Source organism: Hoplias malabaricus, chromosome Y (genome assembly GCF_029633855.1).
Source record: "Hoplias malabaricus isolate fHopMal1 chromosome Y, fHopMal1.hap1, whole genome shotgun sequence".
In the NCBI taxonomy this organism is placed as follows: Eukaryota; Metazoa; Chordata; class Actinopteri; order Characiformes; family Erythrinidae; genus Hoplias; species Hoplias malabaricus.
This window is the reverse complement of record NC_089820.1, coordinates 17384913-17402800: the sequence shown is the minus strand read 5'-3', so window position 1 is coordinate 17402800 and position 17888 is coordinate 17384913. Positions and strand designations below refer to the sequence as shown.

Sequence of the window (17888 nt, the reverse complement as noted above, 5' to 3'; positions counted from 1 at the left end):
CCTGTAGGGGGCGCCAGTCCTTCACACACGTCGCCAATCCACCTACCAACCTGTTTTTGGACTGCGGGAGGAAACCGGAGCAGCCTGAGGAAACCCACGCGGACAGGGGGAGAACACACCAACTCCTCACAGTCACTGGGAGCGGGACTCGAACCCACAATCTCCATGTCCCTGGAGCTGTGTGACTGTGACACTACCTGCTGCGCCACTTACACTTACGTAGTATTTCCAGTTTATTACGCTGGAAAATAAATAACAATACATTGTTGCCTGGAATTTGAATTAATTAAGTGTAGCTTTTTAAATTCTGCTTAAGCATAAGTTCTAAGTAGCACCATCTGAAGAAAAAAAATTGTTTATGGGCTCAGATTTTTAAGCTCATGTTCAGAGATAGCACTGAGGTGAATGTGGCATTTCTCATGGATCTTGTGAAAATCAGGTGCTGCTCTGTGGCAGCAGAGAGGCACTGGTGCATGTTTAAATATGTTACATATCCTGCCTCAGACTGCACAAAGATTGAAATATGAAACTCTGTCACACAGCCAAGAAATGCCAGCGTCACTCGCACCAGCTCAGAATAAATAGTTCTGATCTCAGCTGTACCCCGAGGGCAGCTGTAGGACAAATTAAAACTCATATTGAACTCATTACATGTCTGTACTCTTATAATTACATTTTAATGAGGCTTTAGATGCAACTCATCTGGTAAAGCGTGGTAATGTGTACAGTGAAGACCTAAAGGCAAAATAAACATTAAGACATTGCTTGTTAAACCCCTTACAACCACAAGGTGGCAGCACCTGAACATAACACCAAGGAAAGACATCACTTGGTCATTTTTATTTGAAATGAAAGCATGGACTTGCAGTGCTGAAGCTATACATTCTCTGAACGAATCAGTGAGCAAAAAATAAATATATAGTCAGATGACAAATAGTATTGACATCTTACAAAAAGCATTTCACGCCAGGCATCCTGTTTGGACATGCACCAACATGCAGCACACAACAGCAAGGCTATGTGCACATCACTACACACAGAGTCCAATAAGAAAAAGAAAGACAAAGGATTTAAAATGAATTAGATATGCTACATTTCTTTTGCCTAGTTTGCAAAGAGGAACAGTACGCTAATAGTGCTTGCAAAATCAAAGTTATTACATAAAAAATATCACCATAATGTAAACCCATGTGTGACATATTATATACAGAAAAATGGTCAAATAAATATTATAAAGAAATAAATACTACTATTACACACCCAGGTAAGCAGCGCTACATTGCTGAAAGTGCAACCCATCAATTGCGAACCTGCTCCCATCTCAGAATAAACACACTGCCTTTAAAGTTTACATCTACCCGAAGAGGAGAAAGGAATCAAACCCAAAAATGTTGTGTCAGACAAACTGCTTATTGTCTTCATACAGCACAGTGGTACATAAAGACTTATGGCCAGATTTTGACAGTTCTCTGCCGAAAAATATGGAATGCATATGAAATTTCCAGCTTTCATGAATGACCCTAGGAGTGGAACGAAAGTGCAGTCCAATGAGAAGTTGACTACCAATCCTTTGAGGTTTTAAGCAAATAAGAGACTATACAGCAGCTGTGGTACATCAACACAAAAACCCATAAGATTTTTCAGCATGCGATCATGTTCTGTTGCATGCAAACTGACAGAAGGTCGTCCCATCAGATCTGGTGAGATTTCAGTGTAGTGTAAGTAATGATTCTGGAGCTGTGGCTTGGAGTTATGAAGATCATTCAGGGACCGTTCTGCATTTAGAAACATTTGATTTTCACCAGTACATATACATCCATTTATATGTCCTTGGACTATTGACCTTCAGCATTGTGTTAGCTCTGATGCTTCATATGAAAGTGCAAAACTGGACCTAAGCTTTATTTGCATTCGCTGCTACAAGCTGACAATTTTCTAAATATATTCTCAGAAAGTGTTTGGAAAGAGTTTAAAGATTTTTTTAAGCTTTCTGTAAGACTTTACTGAGAATGTTATAAACAGACGAATGACAAATTAAAGGAGGCACCTGAAAAATAAGAACAGAAAGAAAATGAGTGCATTTAACTTCCAAACATAATTGTCACAGATGACCTCGATTTTAGATCAAGACAGCAGGAGTAATACGTCTAAATAAAGTCCATAATTGGGGTGTGGACAGCAGGAGCTTCACGATCAATTGTCAGTTGCTTTGTGTTTCATTAGCAACCGAGACTACAATGACTTCCGTGATTAGATCAGTGTTAAAGACATTTATAAACAGGGCTGCACATTTTGGTCCAAAGCAACACATTAAATAGTCTGTGATGCTTGAGTCTGTTATGTGTAAGGAAAAGAGATGAGCAGCTGTTCCTCAAATCACTGAGGCACTGCCAGTGCTGGGCGTTTGTAGGGTATTACAGACCTGTAAAGCTCTAACCCTTCACTACAAAGACAAATGACCATCTCAGTGTAAACTGCTCTTTAAACCATAGGTACTGACACATAGGCGCATCTACAGAGATGTGGAGAAAAAAGATTATCTTTCACCATATTCTCAACATATATATAAGGGCACTTGTTGCAACCACTACGAGAGCAGCACAGGCCCAAGAGGTCAATAAATGATTTGAATATGGCAGTGATATAAATCATATGCTATGCATTCCCAAGTTCCAAGCACAGGAGAACACCTATGAGAAATTCTGGATCAGCATCCGCCACCACCATAAACTAAACATCAGTTGTGGTAATATTTTTAGAAGGAACTGTGTTCAATCCAAATTCAGAACTATAGTTATATGGCATTTCCACTGCATGAAACCTACACGACTCGGCACGGCTCTTTTGCTTTCCACTGACCAAATCTGGGGCAGCACGGTGGCGCAGCAGGTAGAGTCGCAGTCACACAGCTCCAGGGGCCTGGAGGTTGTGGGTTCGATTCCCGGGTGACTGTCTGTGAGGAGTTGGTGTGTTCTCCCCGTGTCTGCGTGGGTTTCCTCTGGGTGCTCTGGTTTCCTCCCACAGTCCAAAAACACACGTTGGTAGGTGGATTGGCGACTCCATAGTAGTGAATGTGTATGTATGTGTTGCCCTGTGAAGGACTGACGCCCCCTCCAGGGTGTATTCCCGCCTTGCGCCCAATGATTCCAGGTAGGCTGAATTGGATAAGCAGTTACAGATAATGAATGAATGACCAAATCTGGAACCTGGTCGCAGGAACCAGGTAAGTTTTCTATCCCAGCTTTCAACCTAAATGGTGACGCGTAAACCCTGCAGACCGCTGATTGGCCAGAGCCATGTCAATCACCACGAAATGCAGCGCTATCCAGCACAAACTTGTAAAATCTCTTTTTAGTTTATAGGTTTATAGCAGCACGAGGTGTTTCGAGGGCCTATGGCCGACAAAACTTTCCAGTGAAAGCCGAACGTGCAACAAGTAAAACTGGGCTGTGAGAACTGGGGCGCGGGGCTGGGTTTAATCCAGAGAAATAAAACAACACATGAATACACGATGAGTAAACAGCGCCTAACTTTACCGCTGTAGTTGTTGTGGTTTTCAAAGACAGCAATTCCTGTTTAGAGACGGTGTTTTTTGACGTCACCGGTTTCATTTCGCAAGGGAGCACTGCTAGTGGAAAAGCATCAAGCTTTAAACTTGCCGAGCCGAGCCGAGCCATGTAGAGCTGGAACCATGCAGTGGAAAAGCACCAATAGTCCTTTAGAATATATGCCACGTTGCACTCAAGCCTTGGTTTTTCCATTAATTTGTCAGTGGTCTGTAAATCTTTAAACCAAATCTCTGTTTTCTTCAGTTTGTGCATACAGTCCGACTTAAACTCCATCTGTAAAGCTAAATTATCATTTAATTAGACATCATTTTAAAAACTATGACGTTAAATTGCTACAGTGGCTAAATATCCTATGTGTTGTTTTTTGATCCTTTTTTTCATATACTGGCAAGAAGGCACCTTAAAAGCATTTAATAATAACAACAATAATTATTGTCCTTATCCATAATTTCTCTTGCTTTATATTCATTACATCATTTAGGGGAGGTAATTAGGAAACGTAAGAAGCACAACCTGCATAAAATATCTTCTCTAAGAGGGTAAAATCTGTAAAAAGCTACTGTACATTCAGATGCTTTTCCCCAACTAAAGTATTACAATAACACTCCAGCTGTTCTGGTCTAGTTCTGTGGTGAATGGATGTATAGGGACGGGCTAATGACGAAATGTAAGGAAGGCAAATAAAACATGGAATGAACCCAGAGTCTAGTTCATGCACAACATCACCACCACTGACCAAGTACCAAACTGGAGCCCCTACCCTACAGCAAATCCTGACCACTACACATTGTGTAAGTCCTGGCATAGAGTTCTACTACTGTACATGCTACATTTCTTCTTTTCCCACCATCTTCCTCCATTCTCTTAATGATATATTCCCCTGTTCACTGCTCTGACCTGGAACCCTCACTCACCCCTCGACCTGCAGGACAGTGGCAGTGCCCTTAGCTCATGTCTCATTCAGCTTCACTTCACTGAGGAAATTTTCACTCGAAGCACTGGAATAATGATGAACTTTCTGTCCCCTCTACTCTCTTCTATTATTAAACCCCAAAATCTCCACACTTCTCTCCAGTCCCTCGTCCTTTCCTCGGCACCAAACGTGAGACAGAAACCCGTCCCTGTGAAAGAGAAGCACACTTGGAAATGGGCTGCCTGTGACTGAGGCTGTGTTCAAGCTGGAAGCCTGGGCTCAATCTTCAGAGATAAGTCATACAGTGTGTCCTCGTCCATGATCAAAGCCTTGTCCAGTAGGTATTGAGTGACCTGGATATGGTAAAGGCAGACAAGAACGAGACAGAACAGAACACTGAAAATTTATCCTTAGCACTTCCTATGAGTCCTGAGTTCATGAGATTTTAAATGCATTCACAAGCCATTCAATTTCATAGATAATGACTTATAACAGCTATCCTAATAGATACACATACATGCTTAACACATACATGACTGACTTCATTAAATCCTCCTAATATGAGCACCACAGACCTTATTGTAGTGTCTAAGAAAATTTACAATAATCTTAACAACTGATTTTATAATGTGTCGCGAACCCTGACAACAGTAAAACCATAGCCTTGTGTTTTAAACAGTGTCATGCATACACTATACAGGCTTATACCAGGCATTTTACGATATTATTTATATATACAGTGCCCATCAAAAGTTTGAACACATCATGTCATTAGCCATTGGTGGAATAGGGCTATTTACTGCATAGAACTGTGTACCAGCCCCTACCTCTGCACAACCCAAGTTATGGTCTGAAACACATTAAAAAGGGGAGCAGTTCTACAAATTAACTCTTGACGAGGCCACAGCTGTTCACTGAAAACCATTCCAGGTGATGACCTCATGAGGCTGAGCGAGAGAACGGCGAGAGTGTACAAAGTTGTCGTCAAAGCAAAAGGTGGCTACTTTGAAGAATCTAAAATTTAAAACATATTCTGGTTTAACACTTTTTTGTTTACAACATAATTCACTGTGTGTTCCTTCATAGTTTTAATGTCCTCCATATTCATTTACAATGTAAAAAAACAATTGAATGAGAAGATGTCCAAACTTGTGACTGGTGCTCTACTGTACAATGTGTGGAAAATGTCCCAAAACAAAGGAAACCCTCCCTGAGTGGGTGTGTCCCAATTTTGATGGGTAATGTATTTTCTTAATGCATTTATAAAACTATATGAATATGGAATTAATAGTTTGTGATACTAAACTGTTAAATGCTGTTGTAAACATTTTACTGAGATCCACAATAGAGTCCTTAGAAAATACTGCCAAATATAATAATAACAAAAAAAATTATAAGGAAGAGTAATAAAAATATCTGTTGCATGGAACAAACTGAAATATGGGGTTATTCTCATCCTTAGTGCAGCAAAACTTCAAATTTAACGCTAAATTTAACAAAGTGAAAAAAATACATGCAAGCGTTTAAACCTTTAAATATTTATGTTAAATTATGTTAATTTCCATTTACTTGTGTAAAAATTCTGATATTATTTAGTCAGTAGAAATGTCATGTTTTGAAACATGGCGAATTCAATGTGCTGTGAGTATTATTTCAGTGTATCAACATTTTTCAATGAAGCCATACAATAAAATGAAACAAATATTGAGTAATGAGTTTCTCACCTTAGGTTGATGCTCTATTCTGTAGGGAGTCTGCTGGAACTGTCGGATCTCACGAATGATATGAGAAATCTATAAAGAGATAAAAACATTTATACCATCAAGCTACTATTCTAAAACATCCAGTGCAACAAATAATCACTAAAAAACATATTTGGATTGTGTTTTAACAAACATTTTAAGTTCTAAACCTACCATCCTCATCTTTGAGAAGTTAACCAGACCCTCTTCTGTAAAGTTAGGGGTTCCCTCTTCAATAAATGCCAGGTCTGTCAGGTACATCCCAAGATATGGGACACAGGGAGGATTACAGCTGCCATGTGACAACAAAAGTCATTATGAGGAAGAGTGCTGCAAAATAAAGTATATGTACCAAAACTAATGAGAATCATCCATGTCTCACTTTTTCAGGGTTTCTCTCAGGTTTTTAAATCGTCCTTCGGATGACACAGTCTTCTGTAGCTTGTCCATGAGGGCTTTGGTCTGTTTACACACAAACAAAAGGTTTTATTACAGAAACAAATCCAACATGACTTTATTTTGTCTGTCTTTGCTGCAATAAGAGCCAATACTCTGGGGCAGTTACACTAGATGTTGGAACACATTTTTGTGAGGATTTGGTAGCATTAATCCAGAAAACATGAGGGAGGTCAGATAATGAAACTGAATGTTTAGCTCTGGATTTCAACTCCAGTGTGCAGTTCCATTGTTACACAGCCCAATGTTGAGGGATTTTATACCCCTCTCCCCAGTGATTGGAATTTGGGAACGGTGACCATATACTCATTTGTAGTTGCTTCAGAATATCCACTTTCATTTAAGTGTTTTCTACAAGCTGTGTTTGTGTGTAACTCAACATATGTGTACACAATGATTACAGCTCTAAAAGTAGCTGAATTCACTCATTATTCAGGGGGTCTACAAACAGTGGGTTTGTGTCAGTGTTCACTTAAGGATTGGGTATGTGTCATATATTTATGTGAATACTGCAGTTCAGTGAATGTAGGTACAGCTTTACTTTTAATATCAGTCTCTGACCTGTTTGCTGATCTTGGCCCAGGTTTTCTTTAGCCTGTAGATGGCGCTGCGGTTGAGGGCAGAGGTGATCTCCAGCACTCCGTTGTAATTGTTCAAGCAGCGGCAAATGTCAGCTACCGCCACCCACTTCTCTATAGAGCTGGCCCTGGAGCCAACGTCTGTGTGGCTCATAATCTGGGAGGCCACCAGGTTACTCATCTACAGACAGCAGTAGAGAGAGATTCATCCCCATTGTAGTAACACATACATTTACACATTACATGTGAACAGTGAGTAACAAACTGCAGGCTTTAAAGCAGCCTCACATCATTGAAATGTTGGCTTGTCTTCATGATGTAGGGAGTTCGCTCGGTTTTGTCCATCTTCATCCAGCCTTGCCCCAGAAACTCCCTGTGGGAATAAGTAAATTCTTAGAAATATTATTAATACTATTTATTAATAGATTATATAATGCTATTAATATCACACATTCAATTCATTGTTCTGGCAAAAGTGGTTTATTTCAGCTCGTGCCAGTCAGGCTATCTGAAGTGAACTGACTAAACTTAACCACTGAATTACATAAAGAGAGCGAGAGAGAGAGAGAGAGAGAGAGAGAGAGAGAGAGAGAGAGAGAGAGAGAGAGAGGGAGAGAGTGAGAGAGAGAGGAGGGAGAGAGAGAGAGGGAGAGAGAGGGGGAGAGAGAGAGAGAGAGAGGGAGAGGGAGAGAGAGAGAAAGATGGAGAGAGAGTGAGAGAGAGAGAGAGAGAGAGAGAGTGTGAGGTGTGAGAGAGAGAGAGAGTGGGAGAGAGAGAGTGAGAGAGAGAGAGAGAGTGTGTGAGAGAGTGAGAGAGAGAGTGAGAGTGAGAGAAAGAGAAAGATGGAGAGAGAGAGTGAGAGAGTGAGAGAGTGTGAGAGAAAGTGAGAGAGAGAGAGAGAGCAAGAGAGAGAAAACAAAACGTAGAAGGAAGTGAGAAAGACTGACATAGAGAGAACATCTGAGTGAGTGAATGAGTGTGTGTGTGTGTGTTAAAGAGTAAGAGAGTAAAAGAGAATGACAGAGTGAAAAAGTCAGAAAGAGTGTGACAGTGAGTGAGAGAGAGAAAAAGAGAGAGAGCTTTGACAGATCTAGGTCTTTAATTCTATGATGCAGTAGTTGATGTGAGGAGCTGATTTCATTAACATCACATTAATCAGTAATTCTTTTTTGATACTCAGCATTAACAGTGACTCCAAATTAAGTTAAAATACCTCATAATAAATGGAAAAGTGATTATTTATAAGAGATCTGATCACTGGTCACTCACTCATAAGGAATACTTCGGAAAATGATGTGGTCAAGGAGAGTGATCTGCTCGGCCAGCTCCATCGCAGACAGTGATTCAAAGCACTCTGCCTTTGGGCACTCAGCCTATAAAAGAAGAATATGCGCGCACACACACACACACACACACATACAAACATTAACAAAACACACTCAGCTACGCTACAATACTTCACAGTGGGACAATCTGATTTCCAATCTATACAATGTAACACAAAATGCTGCAAACTAGGGTACAGTCTGAGCAAAAGTGTTCTATGTAACTAGGGCACTGTTGGATTCTTGTGTGTGGAATAATGTAACTAAGTTGTGCTGCTAGGAACTGTATTACACCACACACATTCACATGCATATTAATGTATACAGTTGTGAGCATGACTGCTGTGCAATCCTGATTTCCCACTCTCAGATCTAGATCAGTGTGGGGCATATATTTATTTATATTTATAGCCTATTTAAAGGTTATATTTATATAGCCTTTGCCATGTCTACAACAATTAATAAAAGCATTGGAAAAGGATATTTTGCTGTGATTTTTAAAAAATCTCTCATATACAGGACTGTGCAAAAGAACACACATTTCAGTTCCAGCTGAAACAGCCCCTAAGTATGACGCATTCACTTTCAGCATCAGGAAACCACCCCGAAAATATATATTCAAAAGAAATTGGCAACAAATTCACAAACAGAGATGTTTATGGATAGGAAAATGTCAGTCTTCCAGGCCTGCAGAGTTGTTAGACATCACAGTTTCTATATGTACCTGATCTCCATTTATTTCCTTTTGGGGTTTCCTCACTTAATTCAAAAAGATTATCCCATGAAGAAATATATGTAAGAATAAATCTCTTGATAAATAAAAAGCAAAATAATACCTTAATGGCCATTTTTAGCTGAAATGAAGTAAGTAAACCTTTCCACAGTACTTTGGATATATATGAGAGTAGTTATTGATGTGCATTTAGATGTTTTGGATGTGACTGAAGCAAACTTAATAGCGAAGGCTCTGAAATGCAGTGACTTAAGTGTATTGAGTAGCAGAGACCTGTGGGAATAAGATTTTTCTATTGGGAACTGTCCCAAAGGGAGCTTTGTCTTTGTTGTTTGCACAGAGATAGCTCAAGGAGGACTGAGGAAAGCAGAGGTAACAGGCTCTGTTTGGATGCCTGAAGGTGTAATTATGGCCCTGTTGCCCTGAGAAAGCTGCTGTTTGAACTTTTAATTCAATCTGACATTGTCTCTCAGGCTTCACCAAGGGGAAAGTGAACTCTTGCATATTCTCATCTCTCTCAAGCTCTGTGATCCTTAATCGATAATATATTGGACTGAATGGTAACGAATGTAAAAAGGAACCACAGATATTGATGATTACACTGTCCACACAATTTCCTGAAAGCAGTTTATGCTAGAATGACAAGCTCTTATCCACTAGTGGCGCTCTTTAGGTAAATCCCCCCAACCGGTCTGTTTTATACTCAAAGAAGTATTAAAGAAATAGGAAAAAAAATCCTTCTACTGGTGACCTTTTGGCGATTTGGGTGAAGGCAAATTTATACTACGCCATCAGCTACACAAGAGCCCTACGATTTTGTGAGAGTTTATACTTCTGCGTTGATGTCTGCATCACTCTGCAATTACACTGCCACAACACTAGGGCTGAATAGTACACACAGTAGTGGTGTAGTAGTATTAGATTTATAATATATATATAATATATATATAATATATATCTTTAAAGTGCACTATTTAGAGAGCAAATTGTTGTTTGGGACAGAGCATGGTTTACACAATATGCCAGGATAGAAACAAATTCAAAGCTGGCATGTTTTTTTCCACGTGGTCCCACTTCTCGTTAAGTTATTTTTTCCTGGAGACATCCGCATTTTTCCTTTGTTCAACATTTTATTCATCCCTGATCTCTACACCATGTCTGAGGAAATCTCTCACCATGAATTTGCTGCTGTCTGCAGTCTCTATAGTGTAGAAGAGAGGAGTTCATGTTTCTGTAGTTCTTTGTTTCAAATTAAATTACTGACCAATCACAATTGTGATCAACATGACACGTAGTTACATTTCTGGAGATATGCGCCTCAGGCTATGACATAGGGTTCTCATCGCCACGTTGCCTATGGTGTAGGATTTACGCAGATATATAAATTGAGCTTTAGGCTTAGGTTTAGGTAAGTTTAGGGTTAGGATTAAGGGTAGGTTTTCTCACTGGGGACACAGATAACATGTACATCAACTAACTGGTAACTAAATGTTTCATACACATTTTATGCGTCTTGGGCATTGTTTTTTTAATCAAATACATAAGAATTCGTTCTGAGAGCAGGCTGTTTTTTGACCATTATATGGAAGATTATTCCACAAAGGATGTGAGGAAGGAGTGGAAAACAGTGTCTTGCCCACCATCTGTAAGATGTCCTCAATCTTCAGCTGAGCATCCTCCTGATCATCTTGCGAAAGGGCACTGTGAGACAGTGACAGAGAGAGAGAGAGAGAGAGAGAGAGAGAGAGAGAGAGAGAACAAAGCTTCATTTCTTCATTCTGAAGGTGACTTCAGAGGAGATAAATTCAGTCCTTTATCTTACAGATAAAAAAGATGGGACCTACTTGAGTATATTTGCAGTGGCTTTTCTCTCCTGTGGGAGCAGGTCAGGATCTCTCAGCACTTCCTCCAGAAGGCTCATTACACCCATCTTCAGTTCAACATTCAGCTCAAAGTCCTGCCCGGGCAGAACAATCAACATTACTGGAACAAACAGTTACTGTCTCAAAATCTTTTAATTCACCAAGTGGCCTGGATGTGTAAGATACTGTGTACTAAACCTTTTTTAAAACATGACTGCCCCAGATTTCTGGCTCTTTCATTTATTCATTCATTCATTCATTCATTATCTGTAACTGCTTATACAGTTCAAGGTTGCGGTGGGTCTGGAGCCTACACGGAAATCACTGGGCGCAAGGCAGGAACACACCCTGGAGGGGGCGCCAGTTCTTCACAGGTTAACACACACTTAAACATTCACTCACACACTCACACCTATGGACACTTTTGAGTCGCCAATCCACCTACCAATGCGTGTTTTTGGACGGTGGGAGGAAACTGGACCACCTGGAGGAAACCCACGCAAACACAGGGAGAACACACCAAACTCCTTACAGACAGTCACCTGGAGTGGGACTTGAACCCACAACCTCCAGGTCCCTGGAGCTGTGTGACTGCGACACTCTGGCTCTTTCAGAGAAAATAAAACAATATGGTTCATCATCTAGTGTACTTATAAGTATATAAAAATAATTTACTGCTTTAAGTCTCACATAAAGGGTATAGTTATACGCATCAGGCCTTGTGTCTGTGGTCAAATTTTTCTTGGAGGAAAAAGTCTGTGCTTGTGTGCTACCCTCGCCCAAAAAGAAGAACAAAAGAGTTCCATTTAAATCCCAACCTAGAGGCAATATTCAGAGGCTGGGGTTTTATTATTTCAGATGGACCCTTATGGAGGCAGAAACAACACACAAACACAGTGCTTAACCATGCAATATTGATGAGGAAGGAGCGACTGATGTCCAAAGACGCATGCTCATTAACCACTGTAGATTTTGTTCCTTTTACAGAGTAAGTGCATTGTGCTCCCAATTGGCCGTGTCAAATGGGTACAGCACAGTGGGGTCCATTTGTAAATTAGTGCTTCATCTCTAAGTAAGCAAGGATTAATATAAATAAAGCAAGTATGCAGAGCTGCATAATGTACATCGACACAGAAAAATGGATAATTTAAAATGCCCATCCTCCATTAGGATTTATCAGAGATATCACTGCCTCAGCGATATTGCTCCCTGTGTGCTAATCAATGGATAACTCCAGCTCTGCTCTCTTCTCCTCTGCCTATGAGAAGCAAGTGGGTGGCTAATGTCTCTGGAGTCAGGGGTAAAGAGATGCTCTGAGGACAACATGAATTCACCATTAAAAAAGCCATTCTCATTCAACTGCAGACAGGTTTCTTGTCAATTCACATGTACTCAGTCTAATCCTAATGCTATTTGAGATTATATTATGTCTTACTAAATACTGGGACCATTTTTTTGACATATCGTTACTGTCCAAAGAAAAAACATGTGTCTCCAAAATTCCTTCACTTTACATGAGATGGGAGAAAAAAATTGCAATAATTTTGGTGCATTTCTATTGGTCCATCACCATGAAATTTTCACACAGCTGTGTTCAAACTAAAAATAGTTACATATTTTTACTTGAACAGCGATGATACACTCTTACATAAGTAATTATTTCAGAAGTAAGTATTGCATGCATAATTACATAGTAACAATACTGAAGAGTAATGAATTATGCCAAAACATGATTTATATTTGGTTTTATCAAGCTCAAATAGAAGTAGTAATGCAGTTTAGAATTCACAAACATACATTCCTCCATTTGTCTTAATGAGTTACGACCCTTTTCTTCCATATTTAGTCACTGCCAGTTGCACCTGTTGACTCGTTCTCCCCGATCTCACAATTCTACCAATCCAGGAGGGTGCAGGCATATGCTTCATGTGAAGTCATCTGAAATTTGAAATATGGCTAACACTGCACAAACATAGAGCTCAACTCGCTTGGAGAAGAACATTCCTCAGGCCCAGTAATGTAATGTTAGCCAACAAATACACTGGTGAGCATCACACTGAATAAAAGGAATGAGAGTGTGCAATTCTACCCACTCAGAGAGAGCCTTGGATGGATGAGGAATCAAAATAACTGAAGTCTCTGAGAGAGGTAACACTGATCTTTGAGTTATTCATATTAAGAACAAGCTTCCTTTATGCTTTACCTGTGGTAACAGCAAAAACAAAGAGTTAAAGAGCCAGTGATTGACTGCTAAATATGTGTTTTAAAAAAATGAAAATGACTGCTTATCTGACACAGCACTTACACAACGTTCCAACACAAAATTGAATTTAGCGCAGCTGGCCTGGGAGGCCTTCAAATTGCACCAATAAATCAGCTCACTTTTTTGAGGCCAGCTCTGTGCACTCTGAGTATATGTTTCTCACAAGTTAACTAAAGAATTTAGTATCAACTAATGTTTTAACAAAACAAACACTATGACAAAACATGGCTGCCCAAAATGTCTAAAACTGGCTGACCACTAGGAAATCTTCCTGATTAATAAAACTTTTAAGGTTAAATCATATGTATAACAGCTGTTCTAAAACTCAGCTCAAATTGCAGCTATAAATCAAGTCAGGCTTGTTTGTATGTGCTATGTGCTTGCTCTGAAAAATGAACAAACCAAAAGAGGCTTCTACGCTCTGATGCAGTCTAATGGCACAAGGCTGGCACAGAGAGAAAATGTAAAAAAAAAAATGTAATGTAAAAAAAGCTATAAAAATGTAACCGATTTCATCGTCAAGGCAATGTGGCGGAGTAAAAACATGGATAATTACAGAATGCCATTTTCCTGTTAAAAGCCCCCAGCTGAAAGCACAAAGATAGCCTCATTTGCATGGTACATTATAGAGGCTTGCTACTCACACAGACACCTTCAGATGAGGGAGCTGGGTCGAAGCTAAAAGACAGGTCAAGATATTTAACATCTCTTATTTACCTCTGAGAAAAGAGGCACATTTCATTAAAGGATCATAACAATACTGAGCTTACTACTGATGTTTTCACTAAGGGAAACATTGCTTCATAAAGCAGACAGTGTACACAGCCCCCAATTACCTCCTGTCTTTACAAGACTTTCAAGCACATCTAGCATTCATATTTTAACATTTTTCAACATTGAAACTACAAAAACATGCATTCTGCCAGGTATTTTCCCAGTTCAAGAACAATGTATCATCTTTCAAATGGATTCTTTGCAGAAAGTGTTTTAAATGGATAACAAAACTGAAAACCTGCTTTTAGAAAAATGTTATTGAACATCCATATTAAAGGGAAGATTGCATTAGGAAATTGTCTGTTGATTTAAAGAAGCAGTGTGTAAAGTTATGAAAATGTATTATGGCACACCATCCCATGTCAAAGATAATAACATGTTTTTGTTTGTTATGAATAAGTGTGAGAGGCAGCCATGTTGAACCACCAAGTTTGTAGAGTAGCCCAGACAGATCAAACCAAACACTGCCTCTAGTGAGTGTCTCTCAATTTCTTACAAATGCACATAATTTTTTTGTGAAGAGTAATTTACCTTTGTTATAAATGGTTTTGTTATCTACACATAAATTGTAAAATGGATTTCCTGGACCTCAAATACAGTAGATTATTGTATGACTTCTGAAACTTCTTTTGTTGCATTAGCCCTGGAGCTAAATGGCTAATGTTACTATTAGATAAAGAAAATTCACAGCCAAACTTAAGTTTCATGAATAGGTAAGAAAAAATGTATTCGATAGTGTAACCTAGAAAATCAGTAAAAAGCAATGTATATAACTGATGGATACAAGCTGCTTATTTGATTACTTTAGCCTTGTAGCCCCAGTGCAGAACTAAACAAGCAAACCAATTTCATTGGCTGATCAGCTGCATTTAGTGTTATGTCTGTTGTATTTAGTTGAAGCATTGCTTTATTTCCCTACAACTGAAAAATAACTAATCTGAGCGAAAAAAAAAATGAAATATTATTTGTAAACTCTCATATGACAATTTAGCATCATCTGTGATTGCACAAATAGGTCCAAGGAAGCAGCAACAAGGTTGTGACGCTAATTAATAGTGCAGCAGCCTACATGTTGCCCCCTGGGCTCTGGGTAGACCGTAAGCAGCCAGTGGTCAAGCCCAGCAGGGCCCATGCAGAGGTCATACAATTATCCTCATTACAAATACAAGCACAATAACACACACACAGCTTCTGTCACAGCCAGGACTCATCAGACCACTGTGGTTTTATCACATCACTCTCCTTATTTCATTCAGCAGACATTACTCTTCTCAGATTAATATGAGGAATACTTATTACTTATTGATTTCATTCAGCCTGGATGTCTGCAGACTGCAAATTGTCAGTTCACAAGTTACACAGATATAATTGAATATATATCCAGTTAAAAGCAATACGTACACGAATATCTGTTTTACACAATTTATCGTCCAAATGTAGTCAGTAAGCAAAGATATGCTTAGTTAATGACATCTAAGCCACATCCGTTGTTAGCTAAGAGATGAAAGTTTAGGTCCTAAACATGGAAGGTTTTATACAACATCTCTGATTTGCTGCAGTAATAACCTTGAATCTGGTGGAAAGGCTTTTAATTAAGTGTTGAAACATTGCTGTGTGGATCTGAAAGTATTCAGACATATTAACATCTGTGAGGCTGTGTACTAATATTATTATAATATATAATACAATGACATTACAGTGAGTTAGGAGTGGGTGATAATAAAGGACTGTTGAATGATTTTGAAAGCATATGATACCTTAAATGTAACAACATTAAAATCCAGCAGCACTTCTCTGATGTTACTGCTGACTGGCAGCAGAGCACAGCTGGAGCGCTGCTGTTTTTTGTGTCCTGATGACATATCATTCCATTTTTAACCACTACACCTTCTAACTTTGTTTCAAGGGGCAAAATAACACCTGAAAACAAGGAATATGCGTAACAATAAAAAGCGTGATTCACCTTAAATCTGAATCACAAAAGTCTAAAGGAAAGAGGTTTATCACTGTAGATCTGTTCCACTCTTCCACAGCCAAATGTTTTCAATTTAAATAAATTGTTTATAAATAAATGATTTATAAACTCACATTGACTATGTTCATTATTAGAAAGCTATACTAAAATTTATTATAGCAAGATGCGTGGTACCAGTAGAGCACTACACACCTGCTGCACTACTATGTATGTAAAGATGATTTTTTACCGCATTCAAACAAAGGGGCATGTCTTCTGTCATTCACTTCTGTAATCAAGCTGTGTACAAAAGAGCAATTCATCTGGGTTGGAGAAAAAATTTGATCTAATCTCAGCGTTTGCTCATGTGTGTTGAGCAGCACTTTCAAAACTCCAAGCCATGCCCCTCTTATTTTGCAGCCGGCCAATTTAAACGCTTCTATCTTTCTGTTCCTCCCCCTCTCTTCTCTCTCACACACAGCTCACCTATGTGAACAGAAAGGTCAGTTTTAACAAGCGCTCTCCAGATGGATTTTCCTCAGCCGCCTTAGAATAATTTGACAGAAAAGGGTGCAAAGGATCAATGCAATTAGTTTGCGCTGCACCTTTAAATCAAAGACAAAGGGGAGAAAACTGTGTTATGGCCACTTACATCAAGGCTAAAAGAAAAGCCACGACACTGGACACTTTTATATGGCTTGACCACAATGTGTGGGTGTTTCCATGTCTGTGTAAGTGTGTGTGTGTGTGTGTGCGTGTGTCTCTTTGGCCCTGGTCATAAAAAGAGATGCTAAGCTGATTTGGCTCAGTAAAGCTGTGAACATTAGTGCAGTAATATCCCACAGATGGAGACATAGGAGCCAGAGGAATGCAGCATTGAGGCAAATGCGAAACGTTTATGAGGAAGCAATGCTCTAATGAGGACACAGATCAATATGACGGACACAACTTACCCACCCACACACACACACACACACACACACACACACACACACACACATGCACACACACGCACGCACGCACACACACGCACACACACACTGATTGACCAAAGAATAGTTATAAAAATAATCTAGAGCCATGAACAAATGTTAATGAACCTGATTAACACTGTATTAAACAGTATTAAGTGCAGAACCCATCTGACATATGGGGAACACTATACAAATTCACCTAACCCTTAGAAGATTAACTATCACCATTTTGCTAAAAATTAAACACTTTAACTGCAATTACTTAATGAAATAATTATTTGCTATCATGACTATGTAAATAAGCCTAAGTTACCATAGTAACAACACCTAAAGTGCCAAAATAAACATGTTTTATAAATGCTATAATTATTATAATTATTATTGGCCGTAGTATCACACGGATATATATATATATATAGTATGTTTTTTACCTTTGTTACTATGTAACAATCCATGTAAATTCACAGTAATAACAAATTACTTCTAAGGATTAATGCCAGAGATTATAACCAAAGGTCTATTTCCATTCAGAAATAAACAACTGTATTTGTTTGATTTCTGGGTTCTTTAGCGGTGATCTGCAGTAAAAGTGAACTGTGCTGAGATAACCTGAGGGCACAGGATGACAGTCCTCATCACATCAGTGGGAAGCAGCGCAACTCTACACTGGCGAGGAATAATCCCCTCAGTGAAGGAGCAGAGGACAGGCTTTGTAAACGAGGACAAGTCTAATCACTCTCTATTG

At 39.2% G+C, this 17888-nt stretch overlaps 1 protein-coding gene across 2 annotated transcripts in view; it reads right to left on the bottom strand.

Annotated features, from left to right (window-relative positions):
• Positions 1-837: 837 nt before the first annotated feature.
• rasgrf2b (Ras protein-specific guanine nucleotide-releasing factor 2b) overlaps positions 838-17888 on the bottom strand; it is a 67190-nt gene continuing 50139 nt past the window's right edge. For both annotated transcript variants that reach the window (XM_066657081.1, XM_066657082.1), the window contains 9 exons: positions 11161-11273; positions 10957-11017; positions 8528-8631; positions 7547-7631; positions 7242-7439; positions 6607-6686; positions 6399-6516; positions 6207-6275; positions 838-4835 (listed from right to left, as the gene is read on the bottom strand). In XM_066657081.1, coding sequence (XP_066513178.1) covers positions 4743-4835; positions 6207-6275; positions 6399-6516; positions 6607-6686; positions 7242-7439; positions 7547-7631; positions 8528-8631; positions 10957-11017; positions 11161-11273 — 921 coding nt within the window. In that variant the 3' untranslated portion in view covers positions 838-4742. The remainder of the gene's footprint in view (positions 4836-6206; positions 6276-6398; positions 6517-6606; positions 6687-7241; positions 7440-7546; positions 7632-8527; positions 8632-10956; positions 11018-11160; positions 11274-17888) is intronic.